This window comes from Equus quagga, chromosome 2 (assembly GCF_021613505.1).
Source record: "Equus quagga isolate Etosha38 chromosome 2, UCLA_HA_Equagga_1.0, whole genome shotgun sequence".
Classification (NCBI taxonomy): domain Eukaryota; kingdom Metazoa; phylum Chordata; class Mammalia; order Perissodactyla; family Equidae; genus Equus; species Equus quagga.
Genome location: NC_060268.1, coordinates 31,009,359 through 31,031,661, shown reverse-complemented (window position 1 = coordinate 31,031,661; position 22,303 = coordinate 31,009,359). Strand labels below are relative to the sequence as shown.

Genomic DNA, 22,303 nt, shown 5'->3' with positions numbered 1-22,303 from the left:
TGTGTCAGCATGCCTGTTCTAGGTCACAATAATGGCTGCCATCAATGTCTCACACCCTGGAGAGGTCTCACTTCTCATCAAGATGCACCCAGAACCTATCAGATGAATCTGTTTTCACCAAAATACTATGCACTTTTCTTTCTTGTGATTTTAAGTTGTTTTCTGAAAGGGGTGTATTCATGTGTGGGCCCTGTAAGAGCTGGATTTTTTTTATCTTATGACCAATAACTTTTCTGTGAGTATTCCCGATTGTTATTAATGGCCAGCAAAGCCACATATTGTAACGCTCATCTCATTTGTGCTGAGTCCCAAAAACGCTTACAGCAGTAACACTTCCCTGCCCAGGTCCCGCACTCCTCCCAGGAAGGCTGCATACCTTAGGAGAGCTCCTGGCTGCACACAAAGCACTGTGGCTTGTAAAGGTGGCTTTTTTCTCTCCAGAAAGGACTTTCTGCCTCTTCCACCTCAGTAAAGACTGTCCCTTGTGGGTGTTCTTTTTATCCACTGTTCAGTTCTCTCTTATGGGTAATTGTTCAAAGAGTAGTTGCAAATTTGTTGTGTCCATGGGGGGAGGTAAGTTCAGAGTCTGCCTATGCTACCATCTTGACACTAGCTCCCTAACATTATCTTTAAAGTAAGATGGTTTATTTAGCATGGAAAAATAGAAAATGGACAATGAGACACATATGGACATTTAAAGGGATTGTTTAACATTTATATCGACTGTATTTGGCACATATATATATAGAGGTAAATCCACTGGTGAGATAAGAAAGCCATAACCTTTTGTCTTTAAGTCTCTTACATGAGCAGAGTCCAGAAACTGACATCACAATACAATTAGGGGAGGAAAAAAGTGATAGGACACAACACATGTTAGTAGACAGTGACATTATAGCTAAATTTAACCACCTTATTTAGTTCAAATCCATGAGAAGTTTTAGTATACTTTGCCTTTTTATACATTTGTGGTATATTTAAGAGATTTTACTGTAATTTCCAACCTGAGTGCATGGTCTCCTCATTTCCACCTTCATCTCTTTATTCCTAAAATGTAGATGACTGCATTTAGAAAGGGCGTGATAACTGCATCAAACATGCAAAGGAATTTATCCAAATGTTATGAGGGAAATGGCCACACATAGAAAAAGATTAATGGTCCAAAGAATAAAACAACCACAGTGACATGAGGTGACAGAGCGGAGAGTGCTTTGAATATACCATCCAGAGACTTTTTCTGAACAGTCACCAAAATAAAGATGTAAGAGATGATCAGAATTAAATAGGAGGTCACAGAAATCAAACCGCTACTGCCAGTAACCATGAGTTCCAGTGTGTATGTTGCTATGGAAGTAAGTTTTACAAATATAGGAAGATCACAAAAAAAGCTTTCTAGTTCATTAGGGCCACAGAAAGTCAAGTTTACAACAAAAGCCAATGGAGTCACTGAATGAATAAGGCCAATAATCCAGGAAGTGACTAAAAATATAACACAGTTTTGTGGGCTCATGCTGGTCAGGTAATGAAGAGGCTTACATATGGCAACGTATCTGTCAGAGGCCATGGAAATGAGCATCACCATCTCAGTGCCCCCAACTGTGTGGATAAAGAAGATCTGAACTATGCAACCCCTGAAGCAGATGGTTTTATGCTTCCCTAAGAGATCATAAATCATTTTGCGAGCTGTGGAGGAGCAAAACATCAAGTCCATGATGAAAGGTTGGTCAGCGGGAATTACACTGGGGACTGTAAACAAGGCTCAGAGGTCACAGTTAGCTCAATGAGGATGTTTCCCATCAGACTTGCCAAGTAAAATGTAGAGAAAAAGGAAGAGGAGGATCTGAATCTCCCATGAGTTAGGCAGTCCCACAGACACAAACTCAGACACCACAGAGCAATTGGCTTCATCCATTGCATCTGTCAGCAGTGACAACTCTCATGCTACCTGAAAGAGGAGAATAAGGAGAAACTGATTTAAAATAAATGGCACTGATCTTAATATTGGGCAATTCAATATTTGTTGGGAAACTAGGCAAAGGTTGATGTATGCCTGTGGAGACCGTTTCAGTCACAAAGCAATGTATATGGATTCTTCTGTTGTATATTTCATTGTGAAAACATTTTGCACAATATAAGGATCTTTTTACTTATTTGCTTAGGTAGTTCTGTTGTATATTTATGTGTCATTATCTCATAGTCATATGTCTTATATTACTATAAGTTAAAAAGCCTTTTTCAAATAACTTGACTATATGAATTTATTGACAGTGGATTTCATAATTTGGACGGCTCTCAGTGTATTGATATCATACTATGATGACATCAGCAAGTTCTTTCAAAATCCTTACAAGCATTTTTGTAAGACCTGAGATGTAAATTTCTCTTCTCTGTAAATTAGGAAGTCAACATGAGTTATTCAGAGGAATGAAGGAAAGATAGGAGTAGAGGATGCCAGAGAAAGGCACTATCATCCCAGAGGGGGAGGTTAAGTGCTAGAGAAAGTGACCCACTTATGGATTCTGTGGAGGAGATTCTGACCAGGGGTGGAGAGAGGAAATGATGGTGGAGGGAGGAGAATGACAATGATGAGTCATAAATCCCAAGCAGAAGAGAAAGAATAGGAGTGACAATATCAGAGGCTTTACACATGGCTCTGTTTACTTATATATAAAAATACATAACTTCCTTCATAATTAAATAAATACATACTAAAATAACAAGACAGTACCATTTTCTTATCACATTGGCAGAGACCTAATAATTTGCCAAAATTCAATGCTTCAGGGGAAGTGGGGAAACAGGTAGCCTCCTGACTGGTGGTGGGAGAGTAAACTGGTAAAACATTTACCCATTTGGCAATACTTTCCAAAATTTTATTTGCTCATACACTTTGACTCAGCAATTCTACTTCTAGAAAAAAATCTCAGCATATGTTTATGAGGGCACATGAACAAAGTTGATTAAAAAAAAGATATAGAGATGTTTACTGAAGCATTGTTGCTTCTAAGAGCAAAAGGATGAAAATAAATGTGAAGAAATAGAGGACTAACTAAATAATTTCTATTAGGTCCCTTCGACGGAATACTGTGCAGCCATTTATAATCCTAAGGTAGATCTAAATGTAGAAAGACAGGATAGATAGGAGGGAGAGGGAGGGAGACAATTTGCACTCATCTCATCTGACTTTTAAAGAAATTATATATATATTAATTACATATGTAAAACTACACAAATAAAACAATAATTGATAGAAAATGTCTTGGTTGATAGACAAAAAAACCTCCTGTTAACAACAATTATCTCTAAGGAGTGGAGTTAAGGAAATCATGGAGGAGAAGTTATCTTTTACTTTTCACTTTGTGCTCTTACCTACCATCTTAAGTTTTTGCAGTGAATATATTTCAGTTTCACTTTACAAAAAGATCAGTATATGTGGATGTGAAAAATTGTGTAATTTGCATCCTCAGAGATTCAAAGCTTCCAAAGACAGAATCATAATATTTCTCCCAAATTAAAACAAAAATCAAAGCTACTCCTAAGATATTTGGAATTAGCTGTATTAGTCCACTCCTCCTTCTACTCTGCACTCTAAGTTAAACTACTTTCTCTTCCCTGGACATGCACTCAAATGGTATCTACCCTCCCCTCACACACACTCAAATACGCCTGCTCACGGCTTCCCTCCACATTCTTCACTCAGCCTGCAAGGCCCTTGCCTTCATTACATCTCTCTGATTATTCCCACTATCAACAGCCCACTCTGCAAGACTGACTCTGTGATGTCTTCTCTGATGCTCTTACTTTTACATATGTTTGGTACAGATACCTTTTTCTTAATTTGTGGTAACCAAATCAGGAGCACTGATAAGAACAGTGTTATATTAGTGGTCTAACAAAGACCAATTTAATTCTCTGTAACTATAAATAAAGTCGTTTAAATATGATTTTAAAATATTTTTAAGATTATATAAATGATATTCACATTCATAAAAAGTAACTCAGCTTGGAATCAGTTTGGTTCCTTTCACAGGGATTGCCATCAGCAAGCCCCACAATGATGCAACGTATCAAGGAAATAACTGAACTCGAAATTACTCACCCAGAAGCTTAAAGTTATTCTATCAATGCTTCCAATTCCCACTCATGCCCAAATACTTTTTAATTTTTACACAAGGCTTTATTTTATCTTTCAAGAAATGGATCATATTTTTTAACTATCAGTTTGGAAAAGATGCCAAAGTTAGATAATTCCTAAGTTGGTAAAAGTTGGAGAAGAGGATTATGCATTCATTGTTGGTGGCACTGCCTCCTAGCCAGTCTTTTGCGTTGTGTCTGTACTGGAAATTTGGGGTCTCTAGGTGCCATACTTTGTATCTGACTCCACTAAACATCTTCCTTTTTTGAGGAAGATTAGCCCTGAGCTAACTACTGCCAATCCTCCTCTTTTTGCTGAGGAAGACTGGCCCTGAGCTAACATCTGTGCCCATCTTCCTCTACTTTATACGTGGGATACCTACCACAGCATGGCTTTTGCCAAGCAGTGCCATGTCCACATCTGGGATTCCAGAGAAGAGGATCCTCAGAGAAGTGGAACGTGTGAACCTAACCGCTGTGCCACCAGGCCGGCCCCAATATCTTCCTTTTTAAATAAAGGCAGAATAATAGTTTAAATCTGATCTTTTCAGTGAAGGCAGAGTGGACCTGTCCACTTAACTCACTTCTGCAAAAGGAAAACATGTTATCCACAGTGATCAGCAACTAAATTCCAGTGTGCCTTTGTAGTGTCCTGAATCCCATGATTTTGTTTAACATGGAGTGCTGATCTCTGCTCACACTCCCACCACTAAAATATAAGAATATAAAATATAAGAAATGAGAGATTATTCAGAGAACATCTACTGGCCAGTTAACTCTCTTCTCTGTTCAGGTCTGCTCATCTGTGCTAGCCAACACAAATAGGAAACAAATTATAAACAATATGGGCTTACCACCAATTCAAACAAGGCTGACAGTTCTAGAAATTTTTTTTAAGTAGATCAATGTTTGGGTTCACTCAGATAAATATTTTTAATCCTCTCCTTGCTAATGTTAGTTTCAAATTACTAAAAATGTTGATTATAAATTAGAATTACTGGAAATAAAATTTGCAGAGAAATATCTCAATCTGATCATCTGAGAGTTTTCTCCACTAGCTTGCTCTCCCTGTGATGGGTAGAAAGAGCTCAGAACACTAGTCAGAATAGTAGAAAGATATACAGGAATGGGCGCTGGAACTGTATGCTCCTGAAATGCTTTTCTGTTTGTTTTTTTACTACTATCAATGCAGCAAGCCTTTACAAGGCTGTTGTTGCTAGGACCTGAATGAAATTTTATGAGGGCTGTAAAATCCCTTCAGAGCTAAGGAAGCCAAGCTACAGAAAGCATAAATACCTTGGCTGAAGCTAAGGAACAAGTTGGTGGCAATCCAGGTTATTTCTACTACACCATGATTTTATTTCTGTGATGGTCCAACCTTTGGTTCCAGTCTGTGGCCCAGGAAATCACAATATGTCAAAGTTACTTTCTTCCTCATTGTCCAGAATTCTTTACAATTAACTCCCATTGGACTTAAATCTTCTGCTCCTACTTTATTCTTTGCCTGGAGACCAACACTCAAGACGTCTGTGCAAGTGTCACTAGAATAATTTCTTCAATACAGAACATGAAGTCATGATTTGATTCCACTCATTCTGCTGTCTTCTATGTTTTGGTTGAGTTTATCTGTTGCAATCTCCCTATTGAGTAACACAATTGAGTCATTTAATCTGGTTGATTAAATTCATCCCTCTCACTGCTGTGTGTGTTTCCACTGGAAGTTCTGATCTGCATCAAAGACTATTTCTTTTCATCTAACCTACCTGGACCAATGTTAAATGATCATGAATTTAGAGCACCACAGAATGCAGAGCTCTTGCCATTGAAATGTTATCGTCACCTGGCATAAAAAACCTTATGTAATACCTCCATATTGGTAAAAACAGCTAATTAGCAGCACTGAAAAGTTACTTAAATGCTGCCATAGAGACCTGAGATTGCCATCCTGAGTACATTTAGCCAAGGGAATCATTTCCTAGGACCATAGAAATCAGGCCACAGCAACCAAAGGGAAAAGCTGTTAAGGGGTCACTTGAGTGGAAGGAGGAATGGAGATTAGGGATTTTTTTGGAAATTACAAATTTTTATGTTATTACCTGCTTGTTTTTCTTATTTGTGAAGGAAGAATCTCCATAAGAATCAAAACAGGTGGCTTCAAGCAAGTGAACATAATGCTTATCATCTTCATAGGAAGGAAGAAGGGGAGAGAAAGAGAAAGAAAAACAGGCTTCCGACCTATCACTAGAATGTGATCCATGTCCCATTCGAAAAGATAACCAAATTAGAGGTAATGAGATATACAGATGGTCCATCTACATTTAGTTGGTTCTTTATTATGTGTGTGATGTGGAGAGATTAAGAGAGTGCTATAACAACAGCACAAGGGGATGAACTAAAAATACTAGTGGAAATGGGATGAGGCAAATCACTAACAGTTTGATCTCTCATAGATCAGTTTCTTAAAAGAAACATCAACACAGCAAAAACCATCCTCTGGTTATATTTTATATCTTTACATCAAAAGTATGTGGAAAGTATGCAAAAGGACCATTGATGAACTATAATCATACAGAGTAATCTATATTAGTTATCTATTGCTGCAATGAGGGCTGAGCTCAGCTGGGCGGTTCTGCGGCAGTCTCACCTGTGCTTTTCTGCGAGGCATCGTTATCTAGCAGAATATTACTGAGCTTGGAGGGTTTAAGATGGCCTCCTTCACATGTCTAGGGCCTTAATGCTGGGTACTAGCTGGGCTTCTCTCTCCAAGGGGTCTTTTCCCATTCAGTAGTCTTGCCCAAGATTCCATACAGGGTTGTGGGAAACATTACAAGAGGACAAAGGTAGAAGCTGCAAACTATGCCTCAGTTCTGGAATTCGTGCAACACCATCTAGTTGTCGGAGATGCCACATTCGTATTTGCGTAGACTGAATTGAGCCACTAGATATGTTTAAAGAGTCTCTCTTCCCTAGTAAAGACTAGTCGGTTATACTACAGGAATTTGTGTGGCATATGAGTTTATTCCTTTGATATCTTTATTGTAACAACCCAGCGCTAGATTGATATTTTAAAAATTATTCATAAAATTATATCACAAGTAATTACTTCCTCACCCTCAGGTTCGTCATCACTGGTGAGACACTTAATGAAGATTTTACAAGCACAGCCTCATTTATTCATCACAACAATTCTATGGAGCAGGCACTGTTATTTTCCCCACTTTAGAAGTGAAAAAAGAAAAGAAAATTTGGAGAGGTAAAGTGACTTCTCTATCATTTTGTCCAAGGTTTTCTGTTGAGGGAATTACTTTCTTTTAGGTGCTGTGAAGAGTTGGATATGAGACACAATCTTGTTTCTTATGGAATGTACAATTTAAGGAATGAACGTCTTGGGTTTAAGAGAGAGAATCCAGAATGCTTTGACAGAGTAGAAGGTTCTTAAGTGAATTGTTATTTGGGGGTGGGGTGGGGCAGAAACAGAGGCAGGGACGATTGGCAGAGACACAGGCAAGAGATGGTAATTTGGCTGCCTTGGGTGGAAAGATTATCTTGCAATGTGTCTCCTCTTTCCTTAAATTTTCACAGGAAGCTTCAGGCTTCTCTATATCTACAGCCATTTTTGGTCATGGGGTTTTCTTTAGTATCTGTTCCCAACTGCTTAGTACCTTACATCAAATAAACCATCCGGGCAGAATTTTCTGTTTTCCTCAAGCCATCTCTGGGTGAAGGGGAAGGGAGTACCAATAACTGAGCATCTACACACACTCCAGGGGTTTCATGTAAGTTCTCATTTGAAGCTCATAGAACCCTATGAAGTAGAGTTATTATTATTATTTTTTATGAGGAGGACTTGCCCTAAGCTAACATCTGTGCCAGTCTTTCTCTATTTTGTATGTGGGACACCACCACAGCATGGCTGGTGAGTAGAGTAGGTCCATGCCCAGGATCGGAACCTGCGAACCTGGGCCACCAAAGCAGAGCATACTGAGCTTTAACCACTCGGCCATGGGACTGGGCCCTGAGGTAGGTTTTGTTATTCCTACTTGGTAAATGAAGAAGCTTCAGCCTAGAAGTCACATGCCTAGAAAATGATTGAGTTGGGGTTAAAACCACATCTTGCCAATTTCTCAATCAAATTTTGGTTTCAAGTAACAGAAACAAGAAGAGAGGAGTTATTTTCATGCTGAGGTATTTTGGGGTATTAAAGAGCACAACCAACAGGAATTGGTACAAGAATGGGAGCAGCAGAAGGAACTCAAGCCACTTTTTCTTCCAACCGTCTGAGGTCATGTGGTCTCTCATTTGTACTTCTTTCTGTGTCCCATCCCTGTAGCTACATCACTTTAGTTTAAGTGGAGAGCAGAGTCTAACCGGCAATTATGAATCTTAAATTTCAAATTTATAGGAGACAGAATTTGACTGGCTAGGTGGATTGAGGACCACGAAGGCACAGGGCCCTTTCTGTGAATGAGTTTTAGATCTCATCCCTGGTTACTTCCTCAGGGCCCTTGCTCTGTCAAATACTCCCACTCACTTCCACATCTTTAATCCACTCTCTGTATTGGTTTCTTTATATCAGTATTCAAGTATGGTCACATCTCTCCTATGCTTAAAAATGCAAAACAAATAAGACTTTTCCCTTGAATCCGCTTTACTTCTAATTATGGTTTAACCTCTGTATTAGTTTCCTAAGCCTGCTACAACAAATTTGCACAAACTTGACAGCTTAAAAATATAGAAATTTATTTTCTCCCAGCTCAGGAGGCCTGGATTCCGAAATCAGTTTCACTGGGCTGACATCAAGGTGTCAACAGGGCCATGCTCCCTCCAGAAGCTCTAGAGCAGAATCCCTTCCTTGCTACTTCCAGCCTCTGGTGATCATGCGTGTTCCTTAGCTTGTGGCAGCATCATTCCACTCTCTGCCTCTGTGGTCACATTGGCTTATCCTCTTCTGTCTCTCTTGAATCTCCTATTGATTGTCTCTCATAAGGACACTTGTGACTACATTTATGACCCATTTGGATAATCCAGGTTAATTTCCCCATCTCAAGATCCTTAAATTAATCATATCTACAAAGACCTTCTCTCTCTTTTTTTTTCCTTTTGGCCATAAAGGCAACAGTCACAGGTTCCAGAGATTAAGATGTGGATATCTTTTGGAGGGAGGCATTTCTTGCCAACCACAATCTCTGTCTTCCTCATTCCCAAGCCAATGCCTTGAGAGATTGTTATACCCTGGCTGTGACCTTGCTATTCTTGCTTGCTGCTCTCGGTTAATGATTTTCTTGATACTAGTCCAGTGTTTCTCTTTCTTGATTTTTTGAATGGAATTCAAGATTGTTGATAACTTTGTCTTCTCAAAAATGGTCTTTTCCCCTGTCACTCTCATGGTTTTCCTCCTTCTGTCTCTGGCTCTTTCTCAGTATTCTTTGTCACTATTTCTTCTCTGTATTCTTTGTCAGTTTTTGTTCTTATGACTATCTCCTAAATCCTTGCATTCTTTAGGACTCTCTCCCAGGCCTTTTTTCTTTTCATTTTAAACAATCTCCGTGGGTTATTTTATCTTCTTCCTTGACATCAAATGTACCTATGTACTTATGACACCAGAGTATAAATATTTAGTTAAAATATCCTTTTCATCCATTCAGTTTCTAAGGCCTATGAATTCTGCCTTCTAAAGATTTTTTGAGTCTCTTCAATTATTTTATTATTCAGTGCTACTTTCTTAGTTCAAGGACCATTATCAAACTATTGAAACCTCATAATGGAATTCTCTGTAGTTAGTATGATTCCCTTCCATACAACCTCCACCCAGCCACCAACTATTCTTTCTATAGTGAAGATCTTACCACCTCACTCCCTGCTTAAACCTTTGATGTCTCCCCATTGCCCTCAGGATAAAGTTTAGACTCATGAACATGGCTACGGGGCCTTTATCATTGGCCCTTTCATGGTCTTCAGCCTTCCTTTCTTCTACTCCCTCCTTTAATCTTATGCTTTTGTAAATTGGAAACCACTGGAGGGTTTCAGATAGAGGAAAGACAAGTTGTCACTTTCAAATTAGAAATATCACTCCAGCTTCTGTCTGGGGATAGTTTTAAGGGAGGAGGTAGGAAAAGGAGGCTGTTGCAGTTCCCCAGGTGCAAATTAACAGTGTCTTTGCCCAGGGTGTCATTAATACAGATGCAAAATGTTGTTGAATTCAGGATGTATTTTAGAGGAAGAGGCAAACTTACTGTGAATTTGCTTTAATTACAATAGAATGTTCACTTGTTAAGTGAACCAACTGGCAATAGGAACTAACCAGAAAATAGATTTTTTTCCGGAACTCCACTGATTTCCTATGGCCACAATAAATAATCATAGGTACTATATATAAAAATAAACAGTAATTGTGCTTCTCTGCTTTATAGGGCTCTACTAGGTGGAATATATAGAATCTAAAATGGACAGAGATTAGCATGGTTTCTTCATAGGCATTTATATAAATGACAACCACAAATGTTTTCAGCCATAAATGAAGGGTTTTGTAAGGAAAACCTTCCCCATCTTGATTCACACATTTTGTAAACCTAGGTTTTGAATATCTTTTTGTTGGTAAAGAATTAGAATAATATTTCAGCTAAGTAAAATATTTATCTAGGCATTCAACATTTTATCACACAATATTTAATATGCAGGCATAGAATCAAGTTAAGAAAGGAAAAAATAAGACAATCAAAACCCCAGGCTGCAGTACCTGCTGAGTACTAATGTCTCACATTTACCCAACTTTCCAAGTCTTATTTCTCTGACCTTCTTGAGAAGCAGAATGTTAACCTTTTCCTGGGTTCTCTTCCTCAAGTATTCTCTCTAGAGTAGTTGGATGGGAAGGTCCTCATGTAAGGAGAGCCGACTTGTTCTGATGGCTGTGTTGTAGCTGTCCTTCCGCTTCGAGGACAGAGGCCACTCTGTGCCTCTTGGCCATCTGCTTGAGTTATTGCTTACCTCTCCCCATCTGCTGACCTCTGAGTTGTCCACATGCCACTGCCTGAAATTCTGGTGTCCTGCTCTGGAGTGTCAGCCCTTTGCTTCCTTTATGTTTCCTCTCACAGCCCCTTCTGTGGGAAGTTTTGGGCTCCAGTTTCATAGATCTTTCCTTGTATCACAGCCCTATTGTTTCCAGAGAGCACAAGAACACAAAGGAATCTGGGGTGGTGTGGGAAGGGGTAGAGAGGCTGTGTTAGAGGGTGGTCATGCATTCCCTTACTCTGTGCCTGGAGTTACTGCCCAATCTAACACCAGGCCTTGCTGCTTAGTCTAGCTAATCTTCCAGATTTTGCTACTTCCATAATGACTTTCAGATGCACCAGACTGCCATGCTTTGGACACCTAGAGTTCATCAGACAGTTCTGTATATGTCCAAACTCATTTGCTGATGGTGGGAAGTTTCTTTCCCACAGGACGGTTAGACTCCTTTTAAATCAAGTAATGTGGCTGTGTCTCTGCCTGAGTGTTTCTGAGTATTCTTTGACAATTAGGAGGCTGGTCTCTCATGGGCATGGAAGACTCTAGAAAGTCATGTGGCTTAACATAGTCTTATATATAGTCTAAGCAAGTAAACCAATTAAGAAAATTAAAATTAATTATTACAAATCTGTTGAATCTAAGACAAAATAAGGAATGGAAGAGAGCTGATGCTCCTTTAGTTAGTGAAAGTTGGAGCAACAACACCTTGGAGCCCTACAGGACATATATCAAATCCCTATATCAAACTTATTTGTAATTGACACAGCCAAACAACACAACCAGAATGAATAGTTGTGGAATCTCTAGTTGATTGAAAAACATGGCTACAATATTTTATATTTCCTCTTACCAAGAGGTGGAATCTATTTCCCCAGCCTTAAATCTGGCCTAGTCTTGTGCCTTCCTTTGGCCAATGGAATGTGGCAAATATGATGTTGCATGAATTCCAGAACTTAGGCGTAGCTTACTTTCAGCTTCTGCCTTTGTCTCCTTGTAATGCTCCCCAACACCCTGTATGGAATTTTGGGCAAGTCTACTGAATGAGAAAAGACCCTTGGAGAGAGAAGCCAGCACTAAGGCCCTAGACATGTGAAGGAGACCATCTTAAACCCTCCAACCTCAGTCAAGCTGCCAGATAACTGATGCCTCATGGAAAGCCCAGCTAAGAGCAGCAGAAGTACCACCCAGCTGAGCTCAGTCCTAATTGTAAACTTATAAGCAAGTAAAATGTTACTGATTTAAGCTACTTTGTTATATAGCAATAGATAACTAGAGTACTCTGTACGATTATAGTTTATCAATAGCCCTTTCACTGACTCCTTGCATACTTTTGATATAAAGATATAAAATATAACCAGAAAACGTTTTCTGTTCTGTCGATGTTTCTTTTAGGAAGCTGACCTATGAGGGATTGAATCATTAGTGATTTGCCTCATCCCATCTCCACCAGCATTTTGAGTTTATCCCCTTATGCTGCTGTTATAACACCCTCTTCATCTCTCCACATAACACACATAGTTAAGACCCAGCTGTTGATGGATCATCTGTATATCTTATTTAGTTATCCTTTCTAATGGGACGTGGATCACATTCTAGCGATACATTGGAAGCCTGTTTTTCATCCTCTGTCTCTCCCTCTTTTCCTTTCTATGACGATGATAAACATTATTTTCGCTTGTTTGAAGATACAGGCATACTTCAGAGATATTGTAGGTTTGGCTCCAGACCACCACAATGAATTGAGTTTGGCAATCAAGTAAGTCACATGAAGTTTTTGATTTCCAAGTGCATATAAAAGTTATGATTACACTATAGTGTAGTCCCTTAGGCGTGCAGTAGCATTACGTCTGAAAAACAATATTCATACCTTAATTAAAATATCTTTATTGCTAAAAATTTCTAACCATCATTTGAGCCTTCAGTGAATCATAATCCTTTTACTGGTGGAGAGTCTTGTAAAAAATACAGTATCTGCGAAGCTCAATAAAGCAAAGCGCAATAAAAGAAGTTAGGTCTGTATTTTCACTCCTATGGAGAATGAGAACTCTTATGGCATTCCTTCCCACATAAATAAAAAAAAAAAAGCAGGTAACAAGAAAGAATTTGTAATTTTCAAGAAGAATCTCTAATCTTCCTTTTCTTTCGCCTCAAGTGACCCATTAACAGCTTGTCCCTTTGGTTGCTGTGGCCTGATTTCTGTGATCTTAGGAAATAATGACCTTGGCTAAATGTACTCAGGATGGCAATCTAAGTTCTCTACAGCAGCATTTATGTAACTTTTCAGTGCTGCTAATTAGCTGTTTTTCCTGTTATGGAGGTTTTACCTATGGCTTTTCATGCCAGGTGATAATAAGATTTCAATGGCAAGAGCTCTGCATTCTGTGATCCCCTAATTCCATGATGATTTCCACATTGGTCCAGGTAGGTTAAATGAATGGAAACAGTCTTTGATGCAGATCAGAAGTTCAAGAGGAATAACACACAGCAGTGGGGGGGGGGGGGGGGGGGGGGCGAGGGAGTCTAATCAACCGAAGAAATGACTCAATTCTATTATTCAATAGGGAGATTGCAGCAGATAAACTCACAACCAAAATAGAGACAAGCAGGATGAATGAAGTCAAATCATGACTTCATGTTCCATATTGGAGAAGTTATTCTAGCAACATTTGCACAGATGTCTTGAGAATTAGTCTCCAGACAAAGAATAAAGTAGGAGCAGAAGATTTGAATCCAGTGGGAGTTAAATGTAAAGAATTTTGGACAATGCTGAAGAAATTAGCTTTGATATATTATGATTCCCTGGGCCACAGACTGGATGCAAACGTTGAACCACACAGCAAAAGAAGTGTGGTGTAGTGGAAATAATCTGGATTGCCTGGAAGCAAGGGTAAATATCTTAATTCTGAATTTGCCATCAACTTGTTCCTTAGCTTCAGCAAAGTCATTTATCCTATCTGTACCTTGGTTTCCTCAAGTCTAAAAGAAAAAGATTTTACAGTCGCTGGCAAATTTTCATTCAGGTCTTAGCAACAACAGCCTTCTACAAGGCTTGCTGCATTGATAGCAATAAAAACAACCATTTTGGGAGCACACAGTTCCAGTGCCCATTCCTGTACATCTTTCTATATTTCTGAATAGTATCCTGATCTCTTACTACCCATCCAAGGGAGAGCAAACTAGTGGAGAAACCTATAGGATGATCAGATTGAGATGCTTCTCTGCAAATTTTATTATTTTCCAGTATTGCAATTTGTAATCAACACTGTTAGTAATTTGAAACTAAAGTTAAGAAGGAGAGGATTACAAATCTTTATCTGAGTGACCTCAAGCATTGATTTACTTCAAAAAAAAACCCTCTAGAATTGTCAGCCTTGCTTGAATTGGTGGTAATCCCATATTATTTATAATTTGTTTTCTATTTGGTTGAGCAGAACTGAATAGAGAAGAGAGGCAACTGGGCAGTAGATGATCTCTGAGGAATCTCTCATTTCATATATTTTACCTTATATTTTAGTGGTGGGAGTGTGGACAGAGGTCAGTGCTCTGTGTGAAACAAAATCGTGGGACTCAAGACATTACAAAGCACACTGGAATAGTTGTTGATCACTATTTAAACTGTCTTTTTTTTCTCAAAAGTGAGCTAAGTGGAAAATTTCACTATATCTTCACTGAAAAGATCAGATTTAAACCATTATCCTGCCCTTGTTTAATAGGGAAGATGTTTAGTAGAGAGATATAAAGTATGGCACCTGGAGACCTCAGGTTTTCAGCATAGACAGAATGTGAAAGACTGGCTAGCAAGCAGTGCCGCCAACAATGAGTGCATAATCCTCTTCTCCACATTGTACCAACACTGAGACTTATGCAACTTTTAATCTTTGCTAAACTGATACTTAAAAAATATGAGCCATTTTTTGGAACATAAAATAAGGTCATATGTAAAAATTAAAAATGTTTGGTATTGAGTTGGAATTGAAAGCATTGATAGAGTAAGTTTAAGCTTCCAGGTGAGCAATTTAGAATTAAATTTTTTGCTTGATACATTGAATCATTGGGGAGATTGCTGATGACAATCCCTGCAAAAGGAACCATTTGATTCCAAGTTGAGTTACCTTTTTATGAATGTGAATATCATTTATATCATTGTCAAGAAAACGTATAAAGGAGACATTTTAAAATCATATTTAAAAGACTTTATTTATAGTGACAGAGAATTAAATAGTGGTCTTTGGGAGTCCATTAATATAACATTATTATTGTTAGCGATTTGATTTGGTTACCAGAAATGAAGAAACGTGTATCTTTACCTAATGTATGTCAAATTAAGAGTATCAGAGAGGACTTCATGGATGGAGGTTTGCAGAGCAGGCTGTGAAGAATGGGAAGATTCAGAGAGCTGTAATGAAGGCAAAGGCATTGCAGGCCGAGTGAAGACTGTGGAGGGAAGCCATGAGCTGGGGTATCTGAGTGCGTGTGTGAGGGAGGGTAGATACAATCTGAGTGCATGTCCAGGGAAGAGGACTTAGTTTAGCTCAGAGTGCAGGGTACGGGGAGGAGTGCAGTAACACAGCTAATTCTGAAAATCTAAGGAGTAGCTTTGATCTTTGTTTTAATTTGGGAGACACAGTATGATCCTATCTTTGGAAGCTTTGAATCTCTCAGGATAGAAATTGCATAATTTTTCAAATCCATATATATTGACCTTCTGTAAAAGTGAAATTGAGATATGTTCATTGCTAAAATTTAAGATAGTAGGTAGGAGCATAGAGTGAAAGGTAAAAGACCCCTTCTCCTGCATGATTTTCTCCGCTCTACCTCTTAGAAATAATTATTGTTAACAGGATTTTTGTGTGTATCCACCTAGGCATTTTCTATCCATTTACTGTTCATTTATATGACTTTATACATAATTTACTTATACAATTTTTTTAAAAAGCCAGATAGGATAAAATGAGTACAAGCTACTCTCCCCTACTTCCTCCAATCCTTCCTGTCTTTGTACATTTAGGTCTACCTTAGCATTATAAATGGCTACATAGTATTCCATGGATAAGCTATAAGAGAAATTATTTCAGTAGTCCCTTGTTTCTATACATTTCAGTTATTTTCACTCTTGTGCTCTTAGAAGCAATAATGCTTCAAGAAACATCTCTGCATCTTTTCTTTCTCCACCTTATTCATGTGCACACATGCATATAACGAGAGATTTTTTCTAGAAGTAGAATAGCTGGGTCAAAGTGTATGACCAAATAAAATTTTGGAAAGCATTGTCGATTGTAAATGTTTTGCCAGTTTACTCTCCCACCACCAGTTAGGACATTACTATTTCCCCATTTCCCCTCAAGCCTTGAGTTTTGCCAGATGTTTACATCTCTGCCAATCTGATAAGACAAAACTAGTATGTTATTTCAGCACACATTTAATTATGGAGGTTAAGTATTTTTATACATAAATAAACAGAGCCATGTGTAAAGCCTCTGATATTGTCACTCTTACTCCTTCTCTTATTCTTGGGATTTATGACTCATCATTGTCATTCTGGTCCCACATTCTTTCCTCTAGTCAGAATCTCCTCCACAGAACCCATAATTGGGTCACTTTCTCTAGCATCTATCCTCCCTCTCTGGGATGATGAGTGCCTTGCTCTGGCATCCTCTACTCCTATCTTTCCATCATTCCTCTGAATAACTCATGTTGACTTCCTAATTTACAGAGAAAAGAAATTTACATCTCAGGTCTTTAAAAAAATGCTTCTAAGGATTTTGAAACAACTTACCAATTTGATCATAGATAAGGTATGAAAATACTGAGAGATGTCCAAATTATGAAATCCAGTCTTGCTTAATTATTTCACATGGTTATTTATAAAAAATCTTTTAATTTATAGTCATATCTGAGATATGACAATGAAATAACAACACTTAAAAATATAACAGAACTGGGGCTGGCCTGGTGGTATAGTGGTTAAGTTTGTGCTCTTTCCTTCATTGGCATGGGGTTTGCAGATTCAGATCCTGGGCACATACCTACACATCACTTGTCAAGCCATACTGTGGCTGCATCCCGCATACAAAGTAGGGAAAGATTGGCGCAGGTGTTAGCTCAGGGCCAATCCTCCTCACCAAAACAACGCCACCAACAACAACAGAACGACCCATCCAAATAAGTAAAAAGATCCTTATTCTGTGCCGTATATAGTATATTTTGGCAATGAAATATACAACAGAGAAATATATATACATATATATAGTTTTGTGACTGAAATGGTCTCCAAAGGCATACATCAGCATCTGCCTAGTTTTCTGACAACTATTGAATTGCCCAATATTAAGATCAGTGCCATGTTTTTTAAATCAGTTTCTCCATACTCTCCTCTTTCAGGTAGCATGAGAGTCACTGCTGCCAGAGGCAATGGATGAAGCCAATCACTCTGTGGTGTCTGAGTTTGTGTTCGTGGGACTCTCCAACTCATGGGAGATTCGGCTTCTCCTCTTCCTCTTTTCCTCTGTGTTCTATGTGGCAAGCCTGATGGGAAACTTCCTCATTGTCCTAACTGTGACCTCTGACACTAGTTTACAGACCCCCATGTACTTCCTACTGGCCAACCTTTCCATCATGGACCTGATGTTTTGCTCCTCCACAACTCCAAAGATAATTTATGATCTTTTAAGGATGTGTAAAAGCATCTCTTTTGGGGGTTGTGTAGTTCAGATCTTCTTCATTCATGCAATTGGGGGCACTGAGATGGTGCTGCTTATCACCATGGCCTTTGACAGATACATTGCCATATGTAAGCCTCTTCACTACCTGACCATCATGAGCCCACGACGGTGCATTGTATTTTTAGTCACTTCCTGGATTATTGGCCTTACTCATTCAGTGACTCAATTGGTTTTTATCAGAGACTTGCCTTTCTGTGGCCCTAATGAATTAGATAGCTTTTTTTGTGACCTTCCTCGACTTATCAAACTTGCTGGCATAGAAACCTACACATTGGAATTCATGGTTACTGCCAATAGTGGCTTGATTTCTGTGGCTTCATTTTTAATTCTGATAGTCTCTTACATCTTTATTTTGGTGACTGTTCAGAAAAAATCTTCTGATGGTATATGCAAAGCCCTCTCCACTCTGTCAGCTCATGTCACTGTGGTTGTTTTATTCTTTGGGCCATTAATCTTTCTTTATGTGTGGCCATTTCCCTCATCACGCTTAGATAAATTCTTTGCCATCTTTGATGCAGTTATCACTCCTTTTCTAAATCCAGTCATCTACACTTTTAGGAATAAAGACATGAAGGTCACAATGAGGAGATTATGCACTCAGGTTGTGAATTACAGTAAAATCTCTTAAATATATTGAAGATATATGCATACTAGAATTTCAGATGGATATGAACTAAATAAGTTATGTTAAATTTGACCAGAATGTCACTACCTACTAGTGTGTGTTGTGTCCTGTCCTTTTGTTTCTCTCCTGATTGAATTGGGATATCAATCTCTGGACTCTGCTTATGTAAGAGACTTAAAGACTAAAGGTCTTGGCTTTCTTATCTAACCAGTGGTCTTACCTCTATAAAGTGCCAAATAGGGTTAGTATAAAAGTTAATCAATCCCTTTTGAATGTCAGTATTGTGGCTTATTGTCTATTGTATTTTTACCATGTTAAGTAAACTATCTTTCTTTAAAGCTAAATGTTAAGTTTTACGTCATCTGCTTTGTCTTACTATACACCTGATTTGTTTTCTATCTTTTCTCATTATCTCAGAATCTCTCATTTCTATCTTATCTCATTAAACTGCTAGTTTCCCTCATTGTTTTGTTGCTAATCTGGCTTTTTCAGGGTCTAGTAAGGAGACAGAAACCATGTCAGTTTTTTTGAACAGAGAAAGCTTGATATAAAGAATTATTAACTAAGTATAAAATTGTTAACTAGCTTTTTGAAAAGGAATGAACTATAAGATGTCACAACACAGCATTTGTAGGAAGCAGCTTTCAGCCCTCTGGATAGGAAATCAAGGAAGTTAGAATTATTACATCTTAAAAACAAAGAAAAAATGATTAAAACCTTGGAGGAAGGAACTATGGAGTTGACTTTCAAATATTTGGGGAAGGGATGCTGCTTGGCTGGTGCTAGTGTCTCTGACTCAGAGGAGGGCCTGTAGGGCAGGGACACAACCCCTGAGGAAGAGGTGCTGCTGGGTAACACAGGTGTTCCTGGGGAGAGTGTAAAAGGAAGAGGAGTTCCTCTAGTGCTGGAAAAACTGTAATTGGATTCAGCTCCTGCTTTGGAAAGAAACCAAGATTGCTGAGGTGAAGAGCGTGGTTGGGTGATGCTCAAAGGCACAGCGAGCAGAGAGGAAGCCCACAAGCAGCAAACAGGAAGGAGCCAGTCAGTCCCTTTTTCCTCTTCCAGGCTTGCGGCTCCCTCTAGTCTCCTCTAATGGCAGAGCCGGCAAAAAAGAAATGTGGTTTACAGGGCCCCAGGTCCTGCATCATACAGAGTATAGACAGGTACTTTAGAGCTGAAAGATAATACAGCACATGTACTTATATAGTTTATATAGCACATGTAGTTAATTCTATAGCTTGTATATAGCTTATACAGCACATAGAGTTACTTAGAAAATTATTAAAATTCAATTAGGATCATACAGTTTTGAATGTTAAAATAAATTTTAAATCATCTCATAGATTTTCCCTATTTTAGAAAGTGTCAGGTACTGCAAAATTAACTACTTAGCTGAAGATCATAAAAGAAATATATGGAAGATCCAAATCTAGAATCTAGGTTGACAGACTCCTGTCCTTTGCCATCTTCTGTCATTTTAGATCTTATTTCCTCAGTTGCTGAGTCCCATGTTTCCTTTGGACTATTAATTTTTCACTGACATGTATCTTTATATTATGCACCTTGTGACTTGAATGACCATTTGTCAACTAGCAGAGTTTCAACAAATGTTCATGATCGATTTTCACTTAATAAATCTATTCAGCCCTAGTTTACATGTCTTTTTATGATCCTATGGTTTTTTTTTTTTTTTAAAGATTTTATTCTTTTCCTTTTTCTCCCCAAAGCCCCCCGGTACATAGATGTATATTCTTAGTTGTTGGTCCTTCTAGTTGTGGCATGTGGGACGCTGCTTCAGTGTGGTTCAATGAGCAGTGCCATGTCTGTGCCCAGGATTCGAACCGACGAAACACTGGGCCGCCTGCAGTGGAGCGTGCGAACTTAATCACTCGGCCACGGGACAGCCCCCCTATGGTATTTTTTTTAACGAAGCTTTAGTTTTGGAATAATTTTATGTTAACAGTGAAGTTGCAAAGATAGTCCAGAGAGTTCCTATATACCTCTTCTCCAGTTTTAGTTTGAGTTTCCTCTAGTATTTTTATCTTATGTTTCCAAAACTGAGAAATCAACACTGGTGCGAAACTATTCACTAAACACTAGACTTTACCCAGATTTCACCAGCTTTTCCATGAATATCCTTTTTCTGTTTTAGAGTGGATCCAGGACACCACATGACATTTAGTTATCATGTCTGCTTAGTCTCCTCTGGTTTGTGACTTTCTCAGTCTTACCTTGTTTGTCATGGCTGTGATGGTTTTGAGGATTATTGGTTGGGTATTTTGTAGAATGTCCCTCAATTTGGATTTGTCTAGAGTTTTCCTCACAGTTAGACTGGTGTTCTGGGTTTTTGAAAAGAATACTACAGAGGTGAAGAATTTTTTTTTTTATTACATCTTATCATGGGGTATGTAATATTCACATGTCATCACTAGAGATGTTATACTTGCTCTGTTGGTTTATTATCTGTTCCTAATTAATGAAAAGTTACTTATTGGATGCTACTTCTTCAATTTCCATTCTTTCTTCCTACTTGAGTAGTCAATCCCTTACCCCAAGCTATCTAAGGACTAGATGATGGTTTATTATGATTTTTGCATATGTAACATATATTTCTTGGAGGTCTAAACAAGAATTAATTTTAACTCCATCCCAGCTTGGTTGGACTATAAAGGCAAGCTGTGTACATGATTGCTTATGGTCCTCTTCCGTTGTTCCCTCTTTGATTCAGTTACTTTTCGCTTCTATCCATATGGAACTTATGATCACTCTCATTTTGAGTTTCCAGATCTTACACCTTTAGAACTGATGTTTTTATCTTGAATCTCTGTCTATCAATACTTAGTTTTCCTCAGCAGTTCTCATTGGAGTGTCTTTAGTAGTGTAATCCCCTTAGCCAACTCCCAGTGCCCCAACATTTTATCCAGGCTCTCTAGTCTAATTCTACTTGAGTGGGCATTTGAATATTTTGTCATGAATATTTGAAACATTGCTGTTACCGTAGCAACACAGGTGAATTAATGACTCCTCTCTGTAACTTTTGCCTGAGGTTCAGGACAGAAAAGCAGAAAGGAAAATTGTCTCCGTGCCCTGCCCACCCCACCCAGATATTATTTCTGGTACTGGAATTTACTCCTCATTTAGATCAGCAATTTGATTTATTTGTATTATTTTTTCTATGCCATAAAAAAGTGATTAATAAAATAATGATTACTAGTTCAAAAGTCAATGTTTACACATCCTTGGGCATGATCATAGTCACTGCTAATCTTCAGGGAGACACGTATTAGGGTGTTCATTTAGTGTTGCTTTTAGTTCAGGGAAGTATTCTAAATATGCAATCAGTGTATGGCATAGGCACTAACCCATTAGAACAGATGCTTGCCACAGAGTTGGAGCAGGGTCCTGGAGACCCCTGCTTTTCCAGGCATTAACTTTTAGTAACTGATTCATAAAGAATCCTGGGGAAAGAAATTGCCTGGCAAATGGAACCTCAAGGGACTTGTGGCCATGGTTATATTCTAACCCATGGGCACATAGTTTAGAATTTTAACAACCAGTTTTATCACACAACTGCGTTCCAACTGAATGTTAATGTAATTGGGTTGTGGGGGTTGAAGTTGGAGGATCATCCAATACTTATATGATCATATGCAATGGTCATGAAAAATTTGGAGATAATCTGGCCTTAGGTGATCAGACAGGCAAAAAGTAGTGCATACCCACTATGGGTTACTATGTAGCATTTGGAAATCATAGACTAGATGTACACAGAGGAACATGGGGTAAGTGAAAAAAATGAGAATTGGAATGATATGTT

At 38.5% G+C, this 22,303-nt stretch overlaps 1 protein-coding gene and 1 pseudogene across 1 annotated transcript; one reads left to right on the top strand and one right to left on the bottom strand.

Annotated features, from left to right (window-relative positions):
* Positions 1 to 1,033: 1,033 nt before the first annotated feature.
* On the bottom strand, positions 1,034 to 1,711 carry LOC124235119 (olfactory receptor 4F6-like; annotated as a pseudogene).
* Positions 1,712 to 17,541: 15,830 nt separating this feature from the next.
* On the top strand, positions 17,542 to 18,489 carry LOC124236102 (olfactory receptor 4F6-like). The gene has a single exon (XM_046654787.1). It carries the CDS (start codon positions 17,551 to 17,553, stop codon positions 18,487 to 18,489), a length of 939 nt encoding a protein of 312 aa, XP_046510743.1. The 5' UTR covers positions 17,542 to 17,550.
* The last annotated feature ends 3,814 nt before the right edge of the window (positions 18,490 to 22,303 follow it).